The sequence below is a fragment of the Haliaeetus albicilla genome, chromosome W (assembly GCF_947461875.1).
Source record: "Haliaeetus albicilla chromosome W, bHalAlb1.1, whole genome shotgun sequence".
NCBI lineage: Eukaryota > Metazoa > Chordata > Aves > Accipitriformes > Accipitridae > Haliaeetus > Haliaeetus albicilla.
This window is the reverse complement of record NC_091515.1, coordinates 19,170,800-19,194,420: the sequence shown is the minus strand read 5'-3', so window position 1 is coordinate 19,194,420 and position 23,621 is coordinate 19,170,800. Positions and strand designations below refer to the sequence as shown.

The 23,621-nt window shown below is 40.5% G+C and overlaps 1 protein-coding gene across 7 annotated transcripts in view; it reads right to left on the bottom strand.

Annotated features, from left to right (window-relative positions):
• LOC138683431 (adenomatous polyposis coli protein-like) overlaps window positions 1–23,621 on the bottom strand; it is a 148,769-nt gene that overhangs the window by 29,492 nt on the left and 95,656 nt on the right. For all 7 annotated transcript variants that reach the window (XM_069775168.1, XM_069775166.1, XM_069775165.1 and 4 more), the window contains one exon: window positions 3,902–4,006. In XM_069775168.1, coding sequence (XP_069631269.1) covers window positions 3,902–4,006 — 105 coding nt within the window. The remainder of the gene's footprint in view (window positions 1–3,901; window positions 4,007–23,621) is intronic.

Sequence of the window (23,621 nt, the reverse complement as noted above, 5' to 3'; positions counted from 1 at the left end):
AGCCTTGGATGATGAAATCATATTTATAATGAACTGTCAGCATGTATTTTGGTTAAGTTAGGTCCCCCCACCCCGACATAACTTAGATGTCACTGTTAAACTGGGTTTTATTACCCATTTTTCCCCTAAATTCAACCTCAAAGAAGTTATATTTTCAATGGAAGTCTTTTATAATTATTTTCACCAAGAAAAAGGAGAACTGGACCTGGCAACAAACTGAATTATGATTTTTACAGAGGGAGAAAAAAGTAGCCTCTACTTTTAGGTCAGATTATATAGTGAGTAAGAATAAGCCTGTACTACCTTCAGAACACCATCAGATATGCAGGAATTGACAAGGAAAGAGATTCATCTTGACAAGGAGTAACCTACTTGAACTTGTCTTTATCAAAAGCAAATCACAGGTGGATGAATCTGTTCTATTTTTTAATGAAAAGCTATAAAATAATGCTGACATTATTTGCTGTAGTTTCTCTAGAAACTATGGTAGATAGCATGTTTCTACCTATTGTAACAACACCCAGTTATTAACATCTTTGCCCTTTTTTAATCTATTTTGTGTATTTACATTCCCCTGCCTTTTATCTTCTCATGCTCTTTGGAGTGGTGGTGGTGTGTGTGGGGGTGTGGGTATGTTAGTTCTTTCTTTTTCTCCGCTTCCTGTCTGTGAAGCTTCCTTTACTATGTCCCTCTCTCACAAGAAGATTCCATTCAGTTTGGGGCACTTAAAAATACATTTTAATAGTATACAATTTAAGGGAAAATTGTTCCATTTGTTTTATTGCTGTACTGGGTGAGCTTTATTCTCTCTCAAAATTGAGCTGAGTGCCGCCTTATATTGAAGTTTGCCCAACATTCCATTGTCCTAAGCCTGCATCACTGTATTAAGTGACTTTTTCCTGTATCAGCTCTAATAGAAGGAAGACACAATTTCCTAAGAGTTCTTAATCCTTTTATATATACCTAGGTGAATATGTTACCCACTGTGATCAAAATAGGTGGTAATATGATAAATATTTATCTGGAATTGTTTGTCATCTTAACAAAACAGCCCAAATAAAAAATAAACTTCAGAAGCTGAAAAATTACTTCATATTCTAACTGTTAAACACTAACTATGAAGGAATCACAGAAGCAAACTCCTACAAAAATCATAAATATTACTGGACCATATCAGTGACATTTAAAAAGTCACGTACAAAATAATGTATACTATTTTAAAGACACAGGTCTTTTAATCTATTGACTTTTAATTTCAGGTAAAAATTATTTAAAAAAATAGAAAAAAATTCTAGTCATACTGGAACATTTAAACAGACTCATTTCATTCTCCATTTGAATCCAGAACATTTCATGCATATTCCAGAATAAGTATTAACATAGGATACTAAATAAGTACAACTAGAATGATTTAATTCACACATTATTTTATTCCAATATATATTTCCTATATAAACAAGCACTTCTTTTTGCTGTTATGGATGGGAAAATTTGAAAAATGTAAAGCTTAGAATGAAAACTATATTAGACTTCCTAAATTATTTCACTTTAATAATCTGCAGTGCTATGGATATGGGAAAGAACCCTGAGATTTTTACACTGACTGATCCATTAATATCATCTTGACCTCAGACTACATTCAGAGGATTACAGGTTTTGTATATGTACATGCCAAAATTCTCCACTCATAAGTTCAATATGCTCATTTTATCCAAGAAGGAAAAAAAGATGCAAGTTTGGAGCACTACCTATTAAAGTCCAGTGTAGTGTAGACAAAAATAGAATACTTTTCCTATTGTTTCTAAAAAATGGTATCAACTTTGATCCAAATAACTATTTCCTTCAAAGCCATAATTTTTGGCCTTACTACTTTGAGGATGCCAGGAGTACCAAATTAAATGCAATTACCTTTCTTACTGGCTCCTAAAGACTGATCTGAAAAAAGTATAAGAAATGTGTAGCCATTCATCTGAGAAACTGGAAAAAGACAGAGGGATGTATATGGATCCTTCTTGTGTAGAACCTTCTCTTTCAAAATCTTTTCTTATCCTTCTACTTCGTCTTGTTTTCTCTTTTTATACTTTCCTGTCTTTCACTTGTTGTTTGTTGTGCTATACTTGCTATTTACTCTGTCAATCAGGTTGTGTTCCCTATTTTGTGGCATATTTTATTAATAAAATAGAATACCTCATTGAATTCCTTTATAAAATTTGCAAAATAGATGTTTGAATAAATTTCACTATAGTGGCAGAATAGTGAGCATAACAGAACAGAAGAGAAGATAGCTGTAAGATGGTACAGAAAAGGACATGGCTGAATCCTGAAAAATCCTTTCTTCAATTGGCAAATTTTCAATTAGCATTGCTCACATGACTACAAAACCAATTAGTCTCAAATTATTAAGTTAAAACTTTTTGCACTCCACTTAATAGTGATTGCTCAAAGAAGCAAAGTATATTGAGCTGGTTTATCAGAAATAAATGCTATGCTCAATCTATTAAGCCTTCTGTCTCTGGACTTGCCCTAAGAGTAAATAATCCTCAGATGTCTCTTAGAACACAGATTCAGAGCCCTGGATCTATCAACCTCCAGGAGGAAAGAATACAAATGTTTTAAATATTTTAACGAGGCAAAGTTCAAAATTGTTCAAATACTAAACATAAAACCTCAAATGAAGAATGAATGGTCTACTTGCATAATGTCTGCCAAGGCATATGAGAATCCCTTCTTCCTTCTTTGTAAAATATCTGTTGTCCAAAATAACTCCGGATTCATACAATCAAGAAAGAAAATACAGCCACAATGCATCAATTATTTAAATACATTATGTTTTCAGCCCCAAAGCAGCACTGAATTAATTTTTCCCAAGCAATAAAGCTGTCATAAGAATTATAGTGAAAGCCTCAAGCAACTGTTCAGATATAGCAGAGAGAACTTAATTCAAAATGGTGATCAAATATCTTTCAAAAGCAAAAGTATGGGCTATGCTTAATGTTAAATCAATCACTCAAGCCAAACAACAATTTATATTCTTTCTGATAAATCTCCTTGCACAGGATAGTTTCAGAAGGATTTAAATAATTCTACTTCCCTAAAGTAGCACAAATATTTTACACATGAATTAAATGATCAAATTTATAGCATGAAGTTTTAAGAGCCCAAATTACTAATGTGAATGTCTCAGCTACAGTTGGAGATTATGAAGTGAACAAACATTAATTAGTGCATGATAAAGAATTAAAGTATTTTTAGCCGAAGAGGTCTCAAACATGCAAAAATATTAATATAAAAAGATAAAGAAGAATTTATCTTAGCCCTCTAAATACAGTGCTAATGTGTTTCACTAATAAAAGGAATGACAATGAAAGATTATTTAAAAGCATTTATATAATCCTTCAGCACACTTCCAGAAGATTATCTCATTGATAATACTGTTTCAAAGCTTTATCTAAAATAGTATTAAAAAAATATCAATGATAAACCTGCCATTTGATTATTTTCATTTTTAAAATCACTGATATTTCAGTGATAATTTCTCAAGTGAAATTTTGAGCAATTTCCCATAATTAAACCATACTTCTAATATTACAGTTCACCTAGAATAAAATACATTTTCTATAGTCATTCTTTTTATTTGTTTCTTAGTATTAGGCTCATTAATCATTTAAATAAAAGAAAACAGCTCCTTGCATTATGGAATGTTTACACTTCATCCTATTAAAACATTTATTTCTAATAAACACAAGAAATTTTCTCACTTCCACATGGAATGAAGAAAAGTGTAAATATTTTTTAAATGAACAAGCATATAAACACAATAAGGTATATACCAAGATATAAGCATTGTACATTTCAAGTATTTAATTATACTATCAACATAGAAAATAAATAATCAATTTACCTGACCAGTACCAGTAGTTGCTATGCTGATTTCTGCTGTTCCTTGACCTTCATTGTGCCTCTCTGTATCATGGGAACCCACATCATGCTTGCTTTGAGGTGCCCTCTGTTAATACAAGAGTGTATGAAATTATATACAGAAATGAAGTACGCTTTAACATTCAAAGCTCTCTAAACTATAAATGCATCAATGCTGTATCTTCACAAAACCATTGAGTAGTGCTTTGTATTTCATAACTCTTAGCCTCAATAATTAACAGCTGAGACAGAGTGTTTTAGAAAAATTACAAGATGAAAGCAAAGCATGTCCTCTCAGGATTATAGTCCCGGAAGACAAAGGATTTGCTGTGAGACACAGAAACACCATTCTCTACCAGCTGTGCTCACATCACTATCAGAAACGTAACAGAACTGGAGCAAAAAAACTGTCTCTGCAATTTCATGTGATCTGTGCATTTACTTGGAAACAAGGCTAGCACAGTTTAAGATTTCCATTCAAACACAAACACTTTCTGGGTGAACAGAAGGGTACACATATAGTACGAATCTTTCTACATTTTAATGACAAACAATGCAGGAGTAACCACTTTGATGCAAATAAAATTTAAATAATCTGCTACTGATCAACCTAATCATATTTTATCAAAGTGAATGCAAATGATACAGCAACCTAGTACAGACACATGTTCCAGTTTCTTAAGGCAATCCAATTTTTGATACAACTACATGAAAATTAAACTGTTGTCAAATCCACTCAGAGAGATCACAAGATCAACACCAGAAATAGGGCTTTATATATTTCCTTAATAAAGCAAATAGAATAACTGAGCAGAATACTGTGTAAAGTGTCCAACATCATCCACTAATTTGTTTAAAATGTTCCAGTTTTTCAGCATGACATAAACCGTTCTGTCCTTGGAACTGGCTTGAAGTCTGAAATTCAAAAGGTATTACCTTATCTCCAAAGCAGGATTGTTCTTATAATATTAGTTTTGATGCCAAGCCTCATTTTTCTGGCTCAGAGGCTACTACCATAACAGACAATACTCTCTTGTATCCCTCTCATTTCATTTGCATAACTATACTTGGTTTATCAAATTCCATTTCTATGGGACTTTACAATTTTTATGAGCAGTCCAGCCTATGACAGCATAGTCTGCTTCATCTTGCTTTATGCAAATTTCTCTGTAATATCTAGCAGAAACATACTTCTCTTCAACGTACATATACTAAAACTTCTTTCATTACCTGAAAAAATGGTGAACGCGCTCATACAGTACCACTGGCATGCACTCTTATTTTTTTTTTATTCATATAAAAATATTAGTCTCAAACCCAGAAAACATTTAACATCCAACAGGATTTCAGAAACCAGTAACTAACTGATTAAATACATGTGAAATAATAATTTAGAAATAAACATTAAAAAATGAAAACTATACAGTTTAAGTAATGGAAGAAGATACTTCAAAGAACACAGGAACATTAAACAAAGTAATAACATGAAAAAATTGAAACTTATAATTAGTAACATTTTCCTTAATATTATATGTATGGAAGATGAATAACCACAAGGCAAAACTCTCAAAATATTTTGGGAGATACAGTGTCGTTATTCTTTTAAACCTGATTTGTAGTTTTAAAACTTACCATCTCTATCAGTGTGTATGAAATTATATTGTTATTGCTGCTAATAAAATGACTAAAGAAATTTTATTTCCCAATACAACAGCAGGACCCAGTCAAGATAAGCCCTGTTGTACTATGCACTGAATACAGTATAAGGACTCTCCCTGTCTCAAAGTACTTTCAATCTTGAGTAGAGTAAAGTGATGAGTTTGACATAAAATCTAGATCTACGCCTCCAATATAACACGGGACAGAACTTTCCAAACAGTCATTAGATAACAATAATTTTTAATCCCATGAAGAAAGTAGCATTCAAAGTATCTAGATGTGAAAAGCTGAACTGTTCATTAGCAAGGCTCTGAATCACTGTGCCGCCCAGTTGATGCTATTTATATGTTATTCTTCCAAGAACAGTTCCAGATTTGGGGCCTGAGGAGTGGGGGGGACTAATTTATTAAATAGTTTTGATTAATCTAGAGAACAAACAGGGATCTATTTCATTCCCTGAAAACATAAGCAGAATTCTCTCTTACATTCTCTGTCCCTCTCTTCCCAGTCACATAAGTTTTTTGTTTACTACATGCTATTTACAAAAGAGGTGGCTTCCCATTTCGAGAAAAAGCTCTCAAAAGTATGCCATGACAAAAAGTAGTCAACATAACACCCAAATTAATTTATAATTATAAAGAAATTATTTACAATTACTACCAGGGTTCACACCACCTAAAATGCATGTTTGCAGTCACAACATGCATAAACAAGCACATTCTTTACTGTCACATGAGTCATCAGCAGGGCTTGAATGCGAAACTTCCAAGTTCACAGAAAAGACTTTTTACCACTTTCGTTACTAGAGTAATTTGAAGTGAGAAGCTGTTCACTTTGTACATACTGACCCAAAGGAGTTAACAATAACACACAGCCAGCAGATAATTAGTATTTATTGAAAACTGATTCTTCTACTTCTTCTATTCATCTTGGGAGTCTTCCAATTAATAAGAAGGGCATAAGGGAAGACAGGGAAAACTACAGACTGGTTAGTCTAACCTCAGTACCTAGAACAATTATGGAGAAGATCATACTGGGTGCTACTGAAAGGCATTTAAAGGACAATGCAATCATCAGGCAGAGTCAACATGGGTTCACAAAGGGAAAGTCCTGTTTAACTAATTTGATATCCTTCTACGATAAGGTCACCCACCTAGTGGATGAAGGGAAGGCAGTGGATGTAGTTTTTCTGGATTTTAGTAAGGCTTTCGATACTGTCCCTCACAGCGTCCATCTGGACAAGTTGTCCAACTGTGGGATGAGCAGGTACACGGTGCGCTGGGTGAAGAACTGACTGAAGGGCAAAGCTCAAAGGGTTGTAGCGAATGGGGCTACATCTGCCTGGTGACCAGTCACCAGCGGTGTTCCTCAGGGTTCAATTCTAGGGCCAGTTCTGTTCAATATTTTTATCAGAGAATGTATTGGATTTGTGTGGCAAGGTTTTGGTAGCGGGGGGGTTACAGGGGTGGCTTCTGTAAGAAGCTGCTGGAAGCTTCCCCTGTGTTCGAGAGAGCCCATGCCAGCCGGCTCTAAGATGGACCCGCCGCCGGCCAAGGCCGAGCCAATCAGTGATAGTGGTAACGCCTCTGTGATAACATTTTTAAGAAGGAAAAAAAGTTGGGACAGATGGAAACAGCCGCCGGAGAGAAGAGTGAGAACATGTAAGAGAAACAACCCTGCAGACACCAAGGTCAGTGAAGAAGGAGGTGGAGGAGATGCTCCAGGCGCCAGAGCAGAGATTCCCCTGCAGCCCGTGGGGAAGACCATGGTGAGGCAGGCTGTCCCCCTGCAGTCCATGGAGGTCCACGGTGGAGCAGATCTCCACCTGCAGCCTGTGGAGGACCCCACACCGGAGCAGGTGGGTTCCCGAAGGAGGCTGTGACCCCGTGGGAACCCTGCGCTGGAGCAGGCTCCTGGCAGGACCTGCGGATCTGTGGAGAGAGGAGCCCACGGAGCAGGTTTTCTGGCAGGACTTGTGACCCCGTGGGGGGCCCACGCTGGAGCAGTGTGCTCCTGAAGGACTGCACGCCGTGGAAAGGACCCATGCTGGAGCAGTTCATGAAGAACTGCAGCCCGTGGGAAGGGCCCACGTTGGAGAAGTTCGTGGAGGACTGTCTCCCATGGGTGGGACCCCATGCTGGAGCAGGGGAAAAGTGTGATGAGCCCTCCCCCTGAGGAGGATGAAGCAGCAGAAAATAACGTGTGATGACCGTAAACCCCATCCCCGTCCCCCTGTGCCGCTGGGGGCGTTGGTAGAGAAATCCGGGAGTGAAGTTGTGCCCAGGAAGAAGGGAGGGGCGGAGGGAAGGTGTTCTGAGATTTGGTTTTATTTCTCATTACCCTACTCTGGTTGATTGGTAATAAATTGAGTTAATTTTCCCCAAGCTGAGTCTGTTTTGCCTGTGACAGTAATTGGTGAATGATCTCTCCTGTCCTTATCTAGACCTGCAAGCTCTTTGTTATATTTTTTTTTCTCCCCTGTCCAGCTGAGGAGAGGGGAGTGATAGAACGACTTTGGTGGGCACCTGACGTCCAGCCAGGGTCAAACCATCACAGCGATCTGGAGGCAGGAGTTGAATGCACCATTAGCAAGTTTGCTGACGATACCAACCTGGGAGGTGCTGTTGACTCTCTCGAGGGACAAGAGGCCTTGCAGAGGGATCTAGATAGACTGGAGCATTGGGCAATCATTGGTGGCATGAAATTTAACAAGACTCTGAACCTGGGACGGAGTAACGCCAGGCACAAGTATAGATTGGGAGAGGAGTGGCTGGGGAGCAGCCCTGCAGAAAGGGATCTGGGGATGCTGGTTGACAGCAGGCTCAACAGGAGTCAGCAGTGTGCCCTGGCAGCCAAGAGGGCAAACCGCATTCTGGGGTGCATTAAACACAGCATAACCAGCCAGTCAAAAGACGTGATTATCCCGCTGTATTTAGCAGCGGTGGTGCGGCCTCACCTTGAGTATTGTGTGCAGTTCTGGGCCCCACAATTTAAGAAGGATGTTAAGGTCCTTGAAGGTGTCCAGAGGGGCTGGAAGGCATGTCCTATGAGGAACGGCTAAGGACTCTGGGTTTGTCTAGTTTGGAGAAAAGGAGGCTGAGGGGCGACCTCATTGCTCTCTACAGCTTCCTGAGGAGGGGAAGTGGAGAGGAAGGTGCTGATCTCTTCTCCCTGGTATCCAGTGACAGGATGTGTGGGAATGGTTCAAAGCTGCATCAGGGGAGGATCAGACTTGACATTAGGAAGCATTTCTTTACCGACAGAGTGGTCAAACACTGGAACAGGCTTCCTAGAGAGGCAGTCAATGCCCCATGCCTGTCAGTGTTTGAGAGGCATTTGGGCAATGCCCTTAATAACATGCTTTAATTTTTGGTCAGCCCTGAATTGGTCAGGCAGTTGGACCAGATGATCGTTGTAGGTCCCTTCCAAGTGTTCTACTTCTATTCTATGCACACACATACACATAAGGATGACTAAAATATATTTTATATCTTATAAAAAAAATATAACTGTACAGTAAATAAATTAATATTCATCTCTGTCAGAGTGTGAGTTAGTGGTTATAAAGATAGCATAACCACTACAAGTATGTACCTTCTTTGCATTGTCTTTAACACTGAAGGTAGGACCTGTGGATGAAAATATATAAGCTATCAACCACATCAGCTAAAGAACCACAGAATTTAAACAACAGACTCTGTAATCTCTGCATGTGATACAGCATCTAGAGAATGGCATGCAGGTACAGTATATTAAACAGAATGACCTATTCTGGGACATGATTTTTGAAGAACTGTGAAGCAGAATGAGTGAACTATGATTCCGTTATCTGAGAAGCTGGCTGTGTATTCTTGCATAAAGTGGCCTTATAGAAGTTCTCATTTAATCATCCCTTGTCCTGGTTTCAGCTGGGATAGAGTTAATTGTCTTCCTAGTAGCTGGTATAGTGCTATGTTTTGAGTTCAGTATGAGAAGAATATTGATAACACTGATGTTTTCAGTTGTTGCTAAGTAATGTTTAGTCTAAAGTCAAGGATTTTTCAGCTTCTCATGCCCAGCCAGCAAGAAGGCTGGAGGGGCACAAGAAGTTGGCACAGGACACAGCCAGGGCAGCTGACCCAAAGTGGCCAACGGGGTATTCCATACCATGTGATGTCACGTCTAGTACATAAACTGGGGGGAGTGGGGGTGGGGGGAATCGCCACTCGGGGACTAACTGGGCATCGATCGGCAGGTGGTGAGCAATTGCACTGCACATCATTTGTACATTCCAATCCTTTTATTATTACTATTGTCATTTTATTAGTGTTATCATTATTAGTTTCTTCTTTTCTGTTTTATTAAACCGTTCTCTATCTCAGCCCACGAGTTTTACTTCTTTTCCTGATTTTCTCCCCCATCCCACTGGGTGGGGGGGAGTGAGTGAGCGGCTGCGTGGTGCTTAGTTGCTGGCTGGGGTTAAACCACGACATCCCTGAAATGGATGAATAATAAAATCTCATACATGCAATGTGATGACTGTGAAGTGCACAAGAAATATTAACGTTGGTGGGGGGGAGTTGACCTTGGCTGGCTGCCAGGTGCCCACCATGCTGCTCTCTCACTCACCCTCCTCAGCAGGACTGAGGGAGAAAGATGAAAAACTCGTGGGTCGAGATCAAAGCAGTTTAATAAGAAAAGCAAAGGCCACACGTGGAAGCAAAGAAAAGCAAAAAGATTTACTCTCTACTTCCCATGAGCAGGTGATGTCCAGCCAGTTCCTGGGAAGTAGGGCATCAGTACCCGCAGTGGTTGCTTTAGAAGACAAACACCTTCATAACAAATGCCCCCCATTCCTCCTCCTTTCTCTTAGCTTTTATTGCTGAGCATGATGTCATATGGTAGGGAATATCCTTTTGGTCAGTTTGGGTCAGCTGTTCCAGCTACGTTCCCTGCCAACCTCTTGCCCACGCATAGCCTACTGGCCTTTGTGGGAGGGGGTGGTGGTTGGAGACACAGCCTTGATGCTGTGCAAGCACTACTCAGCAGTATCCAAAACATGGATGTGTTATCTACACCTTTCTAGCTACAAATACAAAGCACAGCACTATGAGGGCTGCTATGGGGAAAGTTAACTCCATCCCAGCTAGACCCAATACAATTGGTTTCTGAAAAGCCTTGCCTTGAGCTTAGTCTATGGGCCATGTTCATACTTTAGTGTACCTTTTTTTCTCCTAAGAAAGCTCATTCTATGAATGGGCTTTTTCTTTCTAAATTTGCCTTTTGAAAGCTCCAAAGTGGAATCTTTCAAGCCAAAGTTAAATTGCTAGATGCAGGGAGGAAAACTATTTCTCATGATTTATCTGCAAGGGCTTGGTGAAACTGAAATACTGTAAATCTTATTACAATCTACCTTTCTCTCTGCTTTCTGAAGAAAACTCTTTCTCTGTAGTTGTTCCTTTAAATTATAAGTGTTCATTCTCAGAAGGCATTATCTGGGTTTAGAGCCCCTCTGTCATTCCTGAATTCTAGCATCACACTACAAAAGGAACAAAGTTTTGAAGTTGCTGAGTATGCTTGTTTGCTTTTGTAGCAAAATGGTGAAAGACTGCAAGTGCCTATTATAGGCTCCCCCCATCTTGTCACTATGCTCTAAATGCTTTTAAAGTAAACAGGAACTATCACTTGTCAGTTGTTAATTTCCCTGTATTTACTAGTAGAAAAAAGACAGATCTCTCGGTGTGACATTTGTAAGAATAGTAGGCCTTGATTCTTTTTTGCTATAATAACCAATTACAAATAATTTTACTTAGTACTTTGTAAAAATGAGTTGCAAAAGTTGTTCCTTGTGTATTTATTAGGAATAATGGTTGTTTTAGGCAAAAGACTTTTTTTCCCTCACAATATTCCTGTGCCTTATTATTTTCTGTGTTGAAAACTGCAGATAAACTATTATTTTCTTAGATACCAAAAAATGTTTATTTCACCATAACTTCATAGTACGTACAAAAACTATATACATACAGGTGTAAGAAAGAATGTAGTAAGATCAAGAGAATAATGCAATGAACAAAACCAAGAAACCATAAGATTGAAAACATTGTGTTATGGTTAAGTCATAAAGGAGAAAAAAATCTTGTAAGTCAAATCATTAAGAGAACTCCTATCCATCAGAGTGCTTTATCAAAATAGTTTAAAGTTTGCTGAGAACAATCTCTGAACAGAATAAATTATCTGCAGCAACACTGTCTAATAGAAACACTTCACATATTTCAAATGACAGATATTATGATAGAAAGGCCTGGACCACTATAGCAAATTAAAACACCATATTAAATACTTGCTAAGAAATTGTTGTGGGATTTGAGTTTTTTTAATGCAATTTTAGATTCGTACCTGACAGCCAAACATTCTGTCTTTGGAGACTCTATAGTGGATTGCAAACCTTACGAAAATCTCACAAAATGTATACTAGAAGTCTCATGAATTTGGAAGGTAGCATCACTTGCAGGCAAATTACCTCAACTTTTCCTAATAGCATTTACAGGAGTTAGCAACTTTGCCAAACCTTTAAAATGTCTTAAAAGTTTTTCTGCTGATTTATCTCCCAAAGCTATTTTCTATGGTATAGTATTATATTTTGTCATATACTAAAATATATATTGCACTTAGATTCTGCAATTAGTGGCCAACTTAATCAGTAGACAAGCTATGATATTTATTATTAAATATTTATAAACATAAGAAGCACATTCAAGTTGGGTATCACTTTATCAGGCACGGTATAAAAATATCATAAATGCTTCATGTTTATATTTTTCAGTTATATGGACATTGCAATTTGACTGCTACTGCCTTTCTTCTTGCCACCAGGCAATTTCAGAACTAGATCTAGTTGCTACCCACAGGAGATGGCCATCCTTTGGCAAAATGATTAAAAAACCACTATGTAGTATTAATAGGTGTGTAGTTACTCCCTCCTTAACCACCAGTACCCTGTTAACTCTGTCCTAAAATGTGCAAATGTACAACCAATCCTTCCAGAAGCTTTATCGATAGGACATACCACAAGAAAATTTTGATATATTAAAGAATTTCCATGTATTCAGAGGCCAAATAAGAGAAAGGACTGGAGTGAAGAACTGAGACAAAAACTACTCTTTGAGTCCTTGAGGTGAGTCAGTACACTCCCCCCAGCAGGAAATGAAACTTCTTCAGGCAGGGAGGAGAGAAAAAAAAAACCCAAACCCTAGAGGCCGCAGGTTGAAAACTGAACTGACCAATCGAGACGTGCCAGGTACACTGAGGTGACCTTCTTGGCCAATAGGGATTAAATGACCACAGATCAGATTCGACAAGGGTATAAACGGGGTCCCACCGGAGGACATGTTGGAATCAGTCCTCCTCGGAGTAGCGGGTCTGCAGTCGGGGACTCCCCCTTGGGTCGGGGCACCGCCCAAGGTAACTCCTCGAGGGAGAGAGCCCTCATCTTTTAGGTGAGTGATATGCGCATTTTGAGTCATCACTTTTGAATCTTAAGGATTCTTAAGTTGGCTGTGTAGTACTAATTCCCCTTACATCATTGAGCCTGTGGTTCACTAATGTTATTGGAGGTCTAACTAACTAACTAACTTTTTACTGAAGAGTAAATCTGACTTTTAACACCTGTTGGATTTGACTGTGCGTGCCTCCATAACAATACTGTGCTATTTTTTCCAGAAAAAGAGAGAAAAATTCTGTAGAATTCTGCTTTCTGAGAGAAAGCAATGGAAATACAGCAATCAATTATTTAAGGCTATTCAGACTAAGTTCATACCACTTGTACTACAATATCACACATATTTAACTAATTCTGAACATTAGTAAAATTCTTCTCTTAAAATAGAGTACCATATCTTATAGTACTTCTCTTCCAGTAAATTACCTTTTCCCTGAGGCTGTGTACCTCCTCAATTTGCTGACCAACTCATTAATCTCCTTTTAGCACTACCCTACAACTTTTTAAGCGCCTGTACACAGGTCCCCACCAAATTGCTCTTCAAAACATATCCCCATCCCTTTTCTGAAACTCATCATCAGACTAGGTTTATGTGGTATAATATTTACTCTTCTCTACCAAAGGTTATTTCCAGAACTATGTCCACAGTACTGGACTGCAATCTGAGGAGATGTCAAGGGAGCAGATATGAATGAGGTGTTTGTTGCACACTTGAATGCAACTATAGGGAGGTTGTAAGGCAGTATGTGGTAAAGGCACAGAGAAAGGACTTTCAGCTATTGAATTGCTTAGTTTCCCTACTAAGGAAGCTGACAGCTGTTTGATAATGTGATAGTGAATTGCTTTCACAGTGGTGTGCATGCACAGATGCATCATTTTACGATTTTACCTCCAAAAGTTATCAGTGTCATTTTAGTCAACTGTGACCTTATACATTGATTGAAACAGTTTGTTAGGTGGTAAAAAGGCAATTTTATCACCTGATAGTGACAACATAGTTACCACCATAGGTGACAGTTGATTTCCTTATCCCTAACTATGATCCCATCAGAATTAATTACAGATTTCAAGTCCAACTTCTCTCTAAACTTAGAGTAAATAAATAAATAAATACAAATCAGATCACTAATAATAAATTGGGTGGTTTTGTTCAGAAGCATTTTGAAAGCTTTCATAACACATTTTTTGAAAATATCCTCAAATTGTTTTGAAAACTATACTAATTATATCTGTCCAATAACAAACCAGACATTCTATGCAGAGACAACCTGTACATTAGACTGGTAATTTTTGTGCTTCCCTCTCATATTACTGAAAAGATGCATCAACTTTAATATTGAATGGTGGAAAAAAAAATGTAAATTAAATTTATTCTCATTCTGAAATAAAGATGGGCACCTCTAAATGTCACATGACAAGAATACCACTGTGTCTTGGTTTCAGCTGGGATAGAGTTGACTTCCTAGTAGCTGGTACAGTGCTATGTTTTGAGTTCGGTATGAGAAGAATGTTGATAACACACTGATGTTTTCAGTTGTTGCTAAGTAATGTTTAGTCTAAAGTCAAGGATTTTTCAGCTTCTCATGCCCAGCCAGCAAGAAGGCTGGAGGGGCACAAGAAGTTGGCACAGGACACAGCCAGGGCAGCTGACCCAAAGTGGCCAACAGGGTATTCCATACCATGTGACATCACATCTAGTATATAAACTGGGGGGAGTGGGGGTGGGGGGATTGCCGCTTGGGGACTAACTGGGCGTCGGTTGGCGGGTGGTGAGCAATTGCACTGTGCATCACTTGTACATTCCAATCCTTTTATTATTACTGTTGTCATTTTATTAGTGTTATCATTATCATTATTAGTTTCTTCTTTTATGTTCTATTAAACTGTTCTTATCTTAACCCATGAGTTTTACTTTTTTTCCTGATTCTCTCCCCCATCCCACTGGGTGGGGGGGGAGTGAGTGAGCGGCTGCGTGGTGCTTAGTTGCTGGATGGAGTTAAACCATGACACACTGATTTTAGAGAAAGTTACAAACATTATGAAAAGAAACGTCTTTTATAGTTATCTGAAAACAAAAAATTATAATGTAATAATATTGCTCACAAGAAGTCCATGGCAGAACATGGAAAAAGACCCTGACCTTCCTGGACTATAGTCCTAGGCTTTAAAGACAGAAGAGTATCCTCTCTTTTCTTATCACTGTCCCATTCATCTTCTATTCAATGCCCTGAATTTAGCCAAGTCCTATATACTGTGTAGTAAAGACTAAGTGTATTTAACAAGTGTATCATATTTACACTAAAGGAGGCTATGTTGTTTTACACTGCTAACTTTTCAGTACTAAGCAATTTTATTATTTTTAACATACTTTTCTTTATTTAAAAATAAGTATGTCTTACACCACCTGGGAAAACAGAAATACCATCATAGGTAACCTTATCAATCCACACTGGTCACTGGCCAGGTCAGTAACAAATACCTTTAAAATCCAAAGCACTAATCAGCATGATGGCCTTAAAAGAATGTCTGCTAATAGGAAGAGGCTATTATCTGAGATATAGAGAAAACAGCTCAGTATAAAGGACGTTAAAATTTTTTGTAAACCATTGACAAATAACTGCTGGAGAATAAGAATCCTAGTTTCTTTTTCTGGTTGAAGAATAAATTTGTCTACAGACTACATACTTGACATTTAAATATATTAATTAAAAAAAGGTTTATAGTTAATAGAGGAGCTTGTTAGTTTAGAAGCAAGCTTTAATAGATGCGATCTACTGTATCCGCTCAATTAAGGTTACTTGAGAAAGGGAGGAAAGATATGTAATTTTGCTAAAAATTACTTATGAAGTGCACAGAGTTTAATTTCATAACAAAACTAGAGATTAAATCTTATAATTGACTATTTCTGACATCTACGAGATTGCACCTGCCCTATGGTTGCTATATACCTCTGCAACAATTTCTATCCATACAACAAAAAAGTTTTATTAGGAAACTGGAAGCCTGACATGCTGCCTCCTGATACCCTGCCCCCTGACTGACATCAGCAGCATAGGAAGGATGCCACTCACATTATTCATGTAAGGTATGAGTTTCTCAAATCACACTGCCATTGGTGGATCCAAGAGCCGGCGCGACTCTTACCCGCGTTCAAAAGGCATTTCCACGATTAGCTGTTGCTGCCAGATGACCTGGACACCAAGTGTCCCTGGCAGTCCACCAGAGCCAGGGCATCGCTTATGATCTTTTGTTTGCTGTCAGTGATTGGGTGAGTCACCAAATTGTTATCAATTAATATGTATAATATGATTGAAATAAACAGGGAGCTGCTAAAGTCCTGTGTACAGCACCCCCCCTCCCCCCATCAGTTAATATTTAAAATAGGGAAACAATAACTAGACATGATTTAGGGTTTAGGAATAAACTATTAGACAATGGGGCTTTGTAGATAGGTAGAATGCTTATGTCAGAAAAGATAATGGATTGTGGTCTGATCAACAAACCTTGAAGAACCGCTTGGAACTGCCAAGACAGAGTAAGAAGTAGATAAAAAGTAATTCTTACAGGGGGAGATCACGACCACTGACTCATTGACCACCTACTCAAATGATACCACCCACTCAAAAGAAGACAATAAAGGAAGAACATAGAGTCTGCGCACAAATTTACATGAGAGGCGAAGAAGAAAGAACCAATCATTTAGGGAAATAATAATGAATATTATTTTCCCTGAGGGTGATGGTTGACAGCCGGCTGAATATGAGCCAGCAGTGTGCCCAGGTGGCCAAGAAGGCCAACGGCATCCTGGCCTGCATCAGAAATAGTGTGGCCATCAGGAGCAGGGAAGTGATTGTTCCCCTGTACTTGGCACTGGTGAGGCTGCACCTCGAACATTGTGTTCAGTTTTGGGCCCCTCACTACAAGAAAGACACTGAGGTGCTGGAGCACATCCAAAGAAGAGCAACGAAGCTGGTGAAGGGCCTGGAGCACAAGTCTTATGAGGAGCGGCTGAGGGAACTGGGGCTGTTTAGCCTGGAGAAAAGGAGGCTGAGGGGAGACCTTATCGCTCTCTACAACTACCTGAGAGGAGGTTGTAGTGAGGTGGGTGCTGGTCTCTTCTATCAAGTAACTAGTCATAGGACGAGAGGAAATGGCCTCCAGTTGTGCCAGGGGAGGTTTAGATTGGACATTAGGAAAAATTTCTTTACTGAAAGGGTTGTCAGGCATTGGAACAGGCTGCTCAGGGAAGTGGTGGTGTCACCATCCCTGGAGGTGTTCAAAAAACACGTAGATGTGGCACATCGGAACATGGTTTAGTGGGCATGGTGGTGCTGGGTTGATGGTTGCACTCGATGATCTTAAGGGTCTTTTTCAACCTAAACGATTCTATGATTCTATAATATGTATTACTTAAGTGTATAAATGTGGGAATTTTTGAGACAAGGGTGTGCTGTCTTAAGACAGGCACCCATTCATGCTCATCAATGAAATTAATTTGAAAATACCTCGACTCTCTGTGTTATTGGCTTGCACACCGGGTAAACGAACACTGTTTGAGGGACAACAGAATGGGTGCGTTGTTGCGCGTCTTTCTTACTGCCTCAATAAAGCTTTCTTTTATAATATCTTGTCAGACCCTGTTGAGGATTTCTTGGCTGGGTGAGGGCATGTGAGCAATCCAGCCTTTAGCTGGGAACGAAGCATAAGTTTACAAAGTGCTGAAGCAGACAAGGACTCTGTGTCCTTGTATGCTGGGAAAAGGAAGATAAGAAGAGCCTGACAAACAACTCCTGGATGCTGAAGAATGAGATAAGTAACCGCTGGACATCTCGTGAAGAAGCTTGAACAGCCAATAGAGGATAAGATAGCGCCGCGTGAAACGGGATATTGTACCAATTAGAGTATTGTATAAGGCGCGTGCATAAGCGCATAAGGTATATAACTGTGCTGAAAGTTGTAGTAAATGGGCTTCACTTGATCACATTGGTCTGTGTGTGATGTCCCCTGTGGATCCTCCGCAACATTTGGCACCCGAACAGGGACCCTCACATCAGCACTTTATCGTCTCTAGGAAAATTTCTGGTGCAGCTGAACTGACGAGGGAGCGGAGGAGCCGGCCGAAACAATCCCTGCTGCCCCGGCAGGATGGCATGAGCTTCAGCTAAGCTGGGAAGGACGACATGAGCTTCAGCTGAGCCGGGAAGACGAGGAGGCGTGCGCAAGTGAATAGAAGCTTGAACCTCGCCCTGATCAGGTGAGCGGTTGGAGAAGGAGATGGGGTTGGACAAAGAGCAGGAAGCAGTCCTAAAACTCCTTCAATATTTTCTCACTGAGAGAGGACTGAAATGCGATAATTCTGTGATAAAGGGGTTGCTTTTATGGGATTGGAAGAGAGAACTTATTCCGAGTATAAATGTCGCATTTGAAGAAGCGACCTGGGATAATATAGGCAAGGCGCTGTGGGACGCTATTAGAAGCGGGGGGGGGGGATAAGGCAAAGGAGGCAAACAAATACGCAGCACACTGGAAGGTAATTCGAGACATGCTGGAGACAATGAGGGCGGAACGGCAGGCAGCCGCCGCTGTCTGCGCGGCGGGGACCCCTTCTGCTGCCTCCATGGCTGCCGCGTCAGCCTATCCCACTGCAGTTAGGGGGACATTCTCTACACAGCTATCTCTACCCCCCCGAGCATCCATTTCTGCTAATGCTGAGGCGCCTGCACAAACACAGCCTTTGCCTATACCCAGCCAGGTCGCTGGCGCCGAAAATATTCCCCTGTCTGTTACTCCGCGAGAACCGGAGGAATTAGGGGGGGCCGATTGTCGCCCGGCAGGGCCGGAGCCGACAGACTCGGAGGTGGTGAACCAGTTACAAAAACTGACAGTACGGTCAGAAGAACCAGAAGTGAGGGGGAGATATCCATCCTCCCGAAAGGGTGAGCCGAGAAGGCAAGAGAACGAAGATTTTGGCCGTATGCCAGCCCCGCTTTCTCCCCCGCCCGCCCGCCGCGGCGTGCGTCAGCCGGCCATGGAGCGGCCGCCGCCAGCTGCCGCCGCCACCGCCGGCCCTCGGGCAGCACCGGCTGCGCCCCCGCCACCGCCCTTTAATCCATCCCGCCTCTCGAAGCCGAAGCCATCCGCGCCCGCGATAGACGCGGAGCCGCCTGTAATAGCCGCTGCAGACGAGAGGGAGAAGCATTGGAGGGGAGTAATAAAAAACGCCCTTGTGGAAGGGACTATGATCCAAGCATTCCCAGTTGTTGTACAAAATAATGGACAAAAAAGATGGGAGGCATTTGACTGGAAAGTCCTTGAGAAATTAAGGACTGCTGTGAGTCAGTACGGAATCCGCTTACTGATAAAGCCAGTAAGAAACCCTCGGTCAAGTGTTTTAATTGTGGTAAACTTGGACACATTAAGAGCCAATGTAGAGTTTCTGCTAACAAAAAGACGGTGCAACAGTTGTAAGAAAGATAACCATACCACCCAAGAATGCAGGAAGAAGGGAAACTTTACACCGAGTGCGAAGGCCCCTTGTGCGACGACACAAATGCAAGGGGTTTGGGCTGCCAGCCCTCAGGAAGCCTCGCAACTACCAGATCCGCCACTGCAGGAAGCTCCAGAGTGGACGTGGAAACCGCAGTACACATTCAACATAAAGGGACCATTGGGGTTTGGGCTTAGTGCATTTTTAATGGGGCGATCTTCAACAGGTCTAAAAAGAATTCTGGTAGTCCCAGGGCTTATTGATGCAGATTTTTGTGGGACTGTGAAAATTATGATTCATGTTTTAATCCCTCCTGTTTCTATTCCTAAAGGCACCAGAATAGCACAATTAGTTCCATTCAGGTCGTGTGTTCCAAACCCAGGTGAAGTACAACGTGGAGATGGTGGATTCGGCTCCACAGGGGAACCGCAGGTATATTTTGCCATGGACATAACAAAAGGTACACCAGAAAAGGTAGTGCAATTGGAAGGGCCTGACGGAGTTATCGTCAAGAAACCAATGACAATCGATACAGGAGCTGATGTTACGATTATTTCACGATATATTTGGTCTCCATCATGGCCATTGATCAATCCAAATTTTGGTATTGCAGGGATAGGGGGCACACAAGCCACCTTAGTAAGTCAGCTACCGATTACATTTGTGTTCCCTGATGGTGAGCACGTTACGACACATCCGTATGTCATGACTACTCCACAGGAATTGCTTGGCCTCATAGGCCGTGATTTATTGAGCCAAATGAAGGCAACGTTAGTGACCCATCCTTTTTAGGAGCGGTCACTGAGGGGCAGCCAATCCTGAAAATTAGCTGGAAAACAGATGAGCCTGTTTGGATTGATCAGTAGCCGCTAAATTCTGAAAAGCTGCTAAAAATACAAGAGTTAGTTGAGGACCAATTGAGAGCGGGACATGTTGTTCCTTCTACTAGTCCATGGAATACACCAATATTTACCATTCCCAAGAAAAGTGGGAAATGGAGACTGTTACATGATCTCAGAGCTGTGAATGCAGTGATGCACAGTATGGGAGCCCTGCAGCCGGGTTTGCCATCTCCAGTTATGCTTCCAGAAGAATGGGATTTGTTAATTATAGATCTAAAGGATTGTTTTTTCACCATTCCCTTGCACCCAGATGACGCTGAACGGTTCGCCTTTTTGGTACCATCGATTAATAAGGCAGAGCCCTATAAGAGATACCATTGGGTTGTGTTACCGCAAGGAATGCGCAATTCCCCCACGATGTGTCAGGTGTATGTTGCCTGGGCATTAGAGCCTGTAAGAAAGCAGTTTCCTCAGTTACATTTTGATAGTGGGAAGGAACTTGCCACAGGATGAAATTTTAACTCAATTACAGGACACCTTAAGCCATCGCGGATTAATAATCGCTCCTGAAAAGGTGCAAAAGGCAGCACCTTGGAAGTATTTGGGGTGGCACATAGATGCTAGCAATGTTAAACCTCAGAAGGTTCAAATAACATCAGAAATTTCAACGGTGCATGATGTCCAGAAGCTTGTGGGAGATATCCAGTGGCTGTGGAGTCTTTGCGGTATCATTAACGACGATATGGCCCCTTTGGTAGAACTCCTGGGTATGAGTGCATGCGCAGACGAGAAACGGGAAATGACAGGAGAACAGCAAAAAGCCTTAGAATACATATCAAAGAAAATTGCATCTAGCTTTGCATCCAGATGCAATGAGGATTTACCGATACTATTGATGATCGTTAATACAGGGGACTCTCGGAGACAACACCCTTATGCGGTAATTTGTCAGTGGGACACAAAGCGCTCAGATCCCTTGATAATTTTGGAATGGGTCTTCTTGGCCATGTGACCGGACAAATCTATTGTAACCCGATTGGAATTATTTGCACAACTGATCATTAGGGGAAGAACGAGGATTGTAGAGATTGCAGGGACGGAAGCAGAAATGTTGCTAATGTTGCAAATATTTTGATAAAAGAAATTAAAATCTAATTATAAAGGAGTTTGGTTCGATTAAAAAGTAGAAATTATGAAGCATAGGTATGGGAGTGTTAAGTTTGAAATGTAGCCATAGAAACTTAGGAACTTAGAAAATGTATAATGTGTAACCATAAAAATTCAAGTATTGTTTAAAATCATCTAACCACAGAAGCTTTGACAAAGATTAGTAGTCTTGTAGTGTTTGTTTTAGAAACTGAGGAAACCGTTATGGACACCAGTTTGCTGCTTGGAAACACCTGAGAGGTCAAGAAGCGGACGAGTGAGGAAGACTATGAAAGACCACCAGAGGACTCCTGAAGACCACCAGAGACCTTCACTGCGCCTGCGTAAAGGACATTTACATATGCTAATGATTTCCCAGAAACCTAATGAATATGTATAACCTTTCCTGGAAACCTAATGAATATGCATGAATAAGTTTTGATATAAGGTGTATTGTTTTGGTGTTCAGGTGTGCGTGGTTCGTGAGAGGACTCACCCGCACACCCGGCCGTCAATAAAGAAATGTCTGCTTATCTACACTAAATTGGTGTTGATAAGTTCTTTATTCCGAGTTTTTCGGCAACAGTTTCTGGCGACCCAGATGGGACCTCGCTGATAGAGACCGGAGGAGTCGGGGACCCGATCGGTTCCTGCCGGCACCGAGGATTTCTCGGGGATACCCATCGATCCCCGATCCATAAGGCTCTTTGCGACGTCCCCTGGATTTTGGTAAGACACTTCTTTTTTTAATATTAAGGATAGTGGGTTAGAGTCCCACTAAGTGGGGTTAGAGTCCCCCCGGTGGGTTAGAGTCCCACCGGTATCGTCTGCCTGTCAGACACGGCGAAAGCTGCGCAGGGTTGGACTAAAGGATCCTGAAGTGAAAGCCTAGGCGTCTGCCCGTAAGACATAAGCGAAAGCTATTGCTGCGTTGGACAATTTGGGAGTGGGTTAGAGTCCCACAACTTTTGAGGATTCTGGGTTAGAGTCCCAGCTTCAAAAGCATTTTAGAAACTTTGGGTTTGAGTCCCGATTCCAAGGAATTTTTGAGAGTGTATGTGTATCTTTGTGAGATATTTTGTGTGTATCACAAATCAGAATTAAGAGTGTGGTATAGTGTGTTATATGTGAGTGTGAGTGTTGTAAGTGTGAGACGTAGTGCCTCCAACTGAGGTTGGAAGTTTTAAAAGGGTGAATACGTTTTGTGGGTTAATAATCTTGCCAGGGGATATTGGTTATGACTCTTGCCTAGGGAAGTCGGTTCTGTCCGTGCCCTAGACAAGCAGGTGGACTCCATTACCTGGCAACAACTGTTGTTTGTATTCATTTGATATCTGGCATTTAATATATGTATTTGGTATTTGATATTTGGTTTGGCATCTGACATTTGATAATTGATTATTGATTTTTGATACTTGATATATTTAATAGATATTTGGTAGTGGGTATAAATATAATGGCATTGGCCAAACTATTTAAGAGTAAGAGTATGGGAAATATATCTACTGATGGAAAGATACCGAAAACATCTCCTTTGGGATGTTTGTTAGCACATTGGGGTGAATTGCATGATGATTTGCGGAAAAGTCAGATGATTGAGTACTGTAATCATTGGTGGCCTCTGTATATATTAGAGGATCAGGAAAAGTGGCCCATGAATGGGACACTGAATTATAACACCATTCTGCAGTTAATGTTGTTTTGCAGAAGAGAAGGGAAATGGAGTGAAATACCATATGTGGATTTATTTTTTTATTTAAGACAAAGACGGGATTGGCAGAATGAATGTAAGCTGACTAGTAGGGACAATTTGGTAATGGCTATGACTTCTGATAAGAAAGAAAAGAAATGTGGTTTGGCATGTGATGTTGGAAAAGAGTGCTTAAAGAAAATAACTGTCCCCAAAGAGGATGAAGGGCCAGAGTTGGATATATCCCCTCCCAGGAGAGGAATAAATTGGGGTCGAGAGCATAGAGAACAGATGGAAGAACCAGAAAGTAGTGGAATAGAGGATGTGGGGGAAGGACCGTCTGAAGTTGTAATTCATACCCCCATTTCTTGAAGGACTCGACAGCAGGTATAAACAATAGCA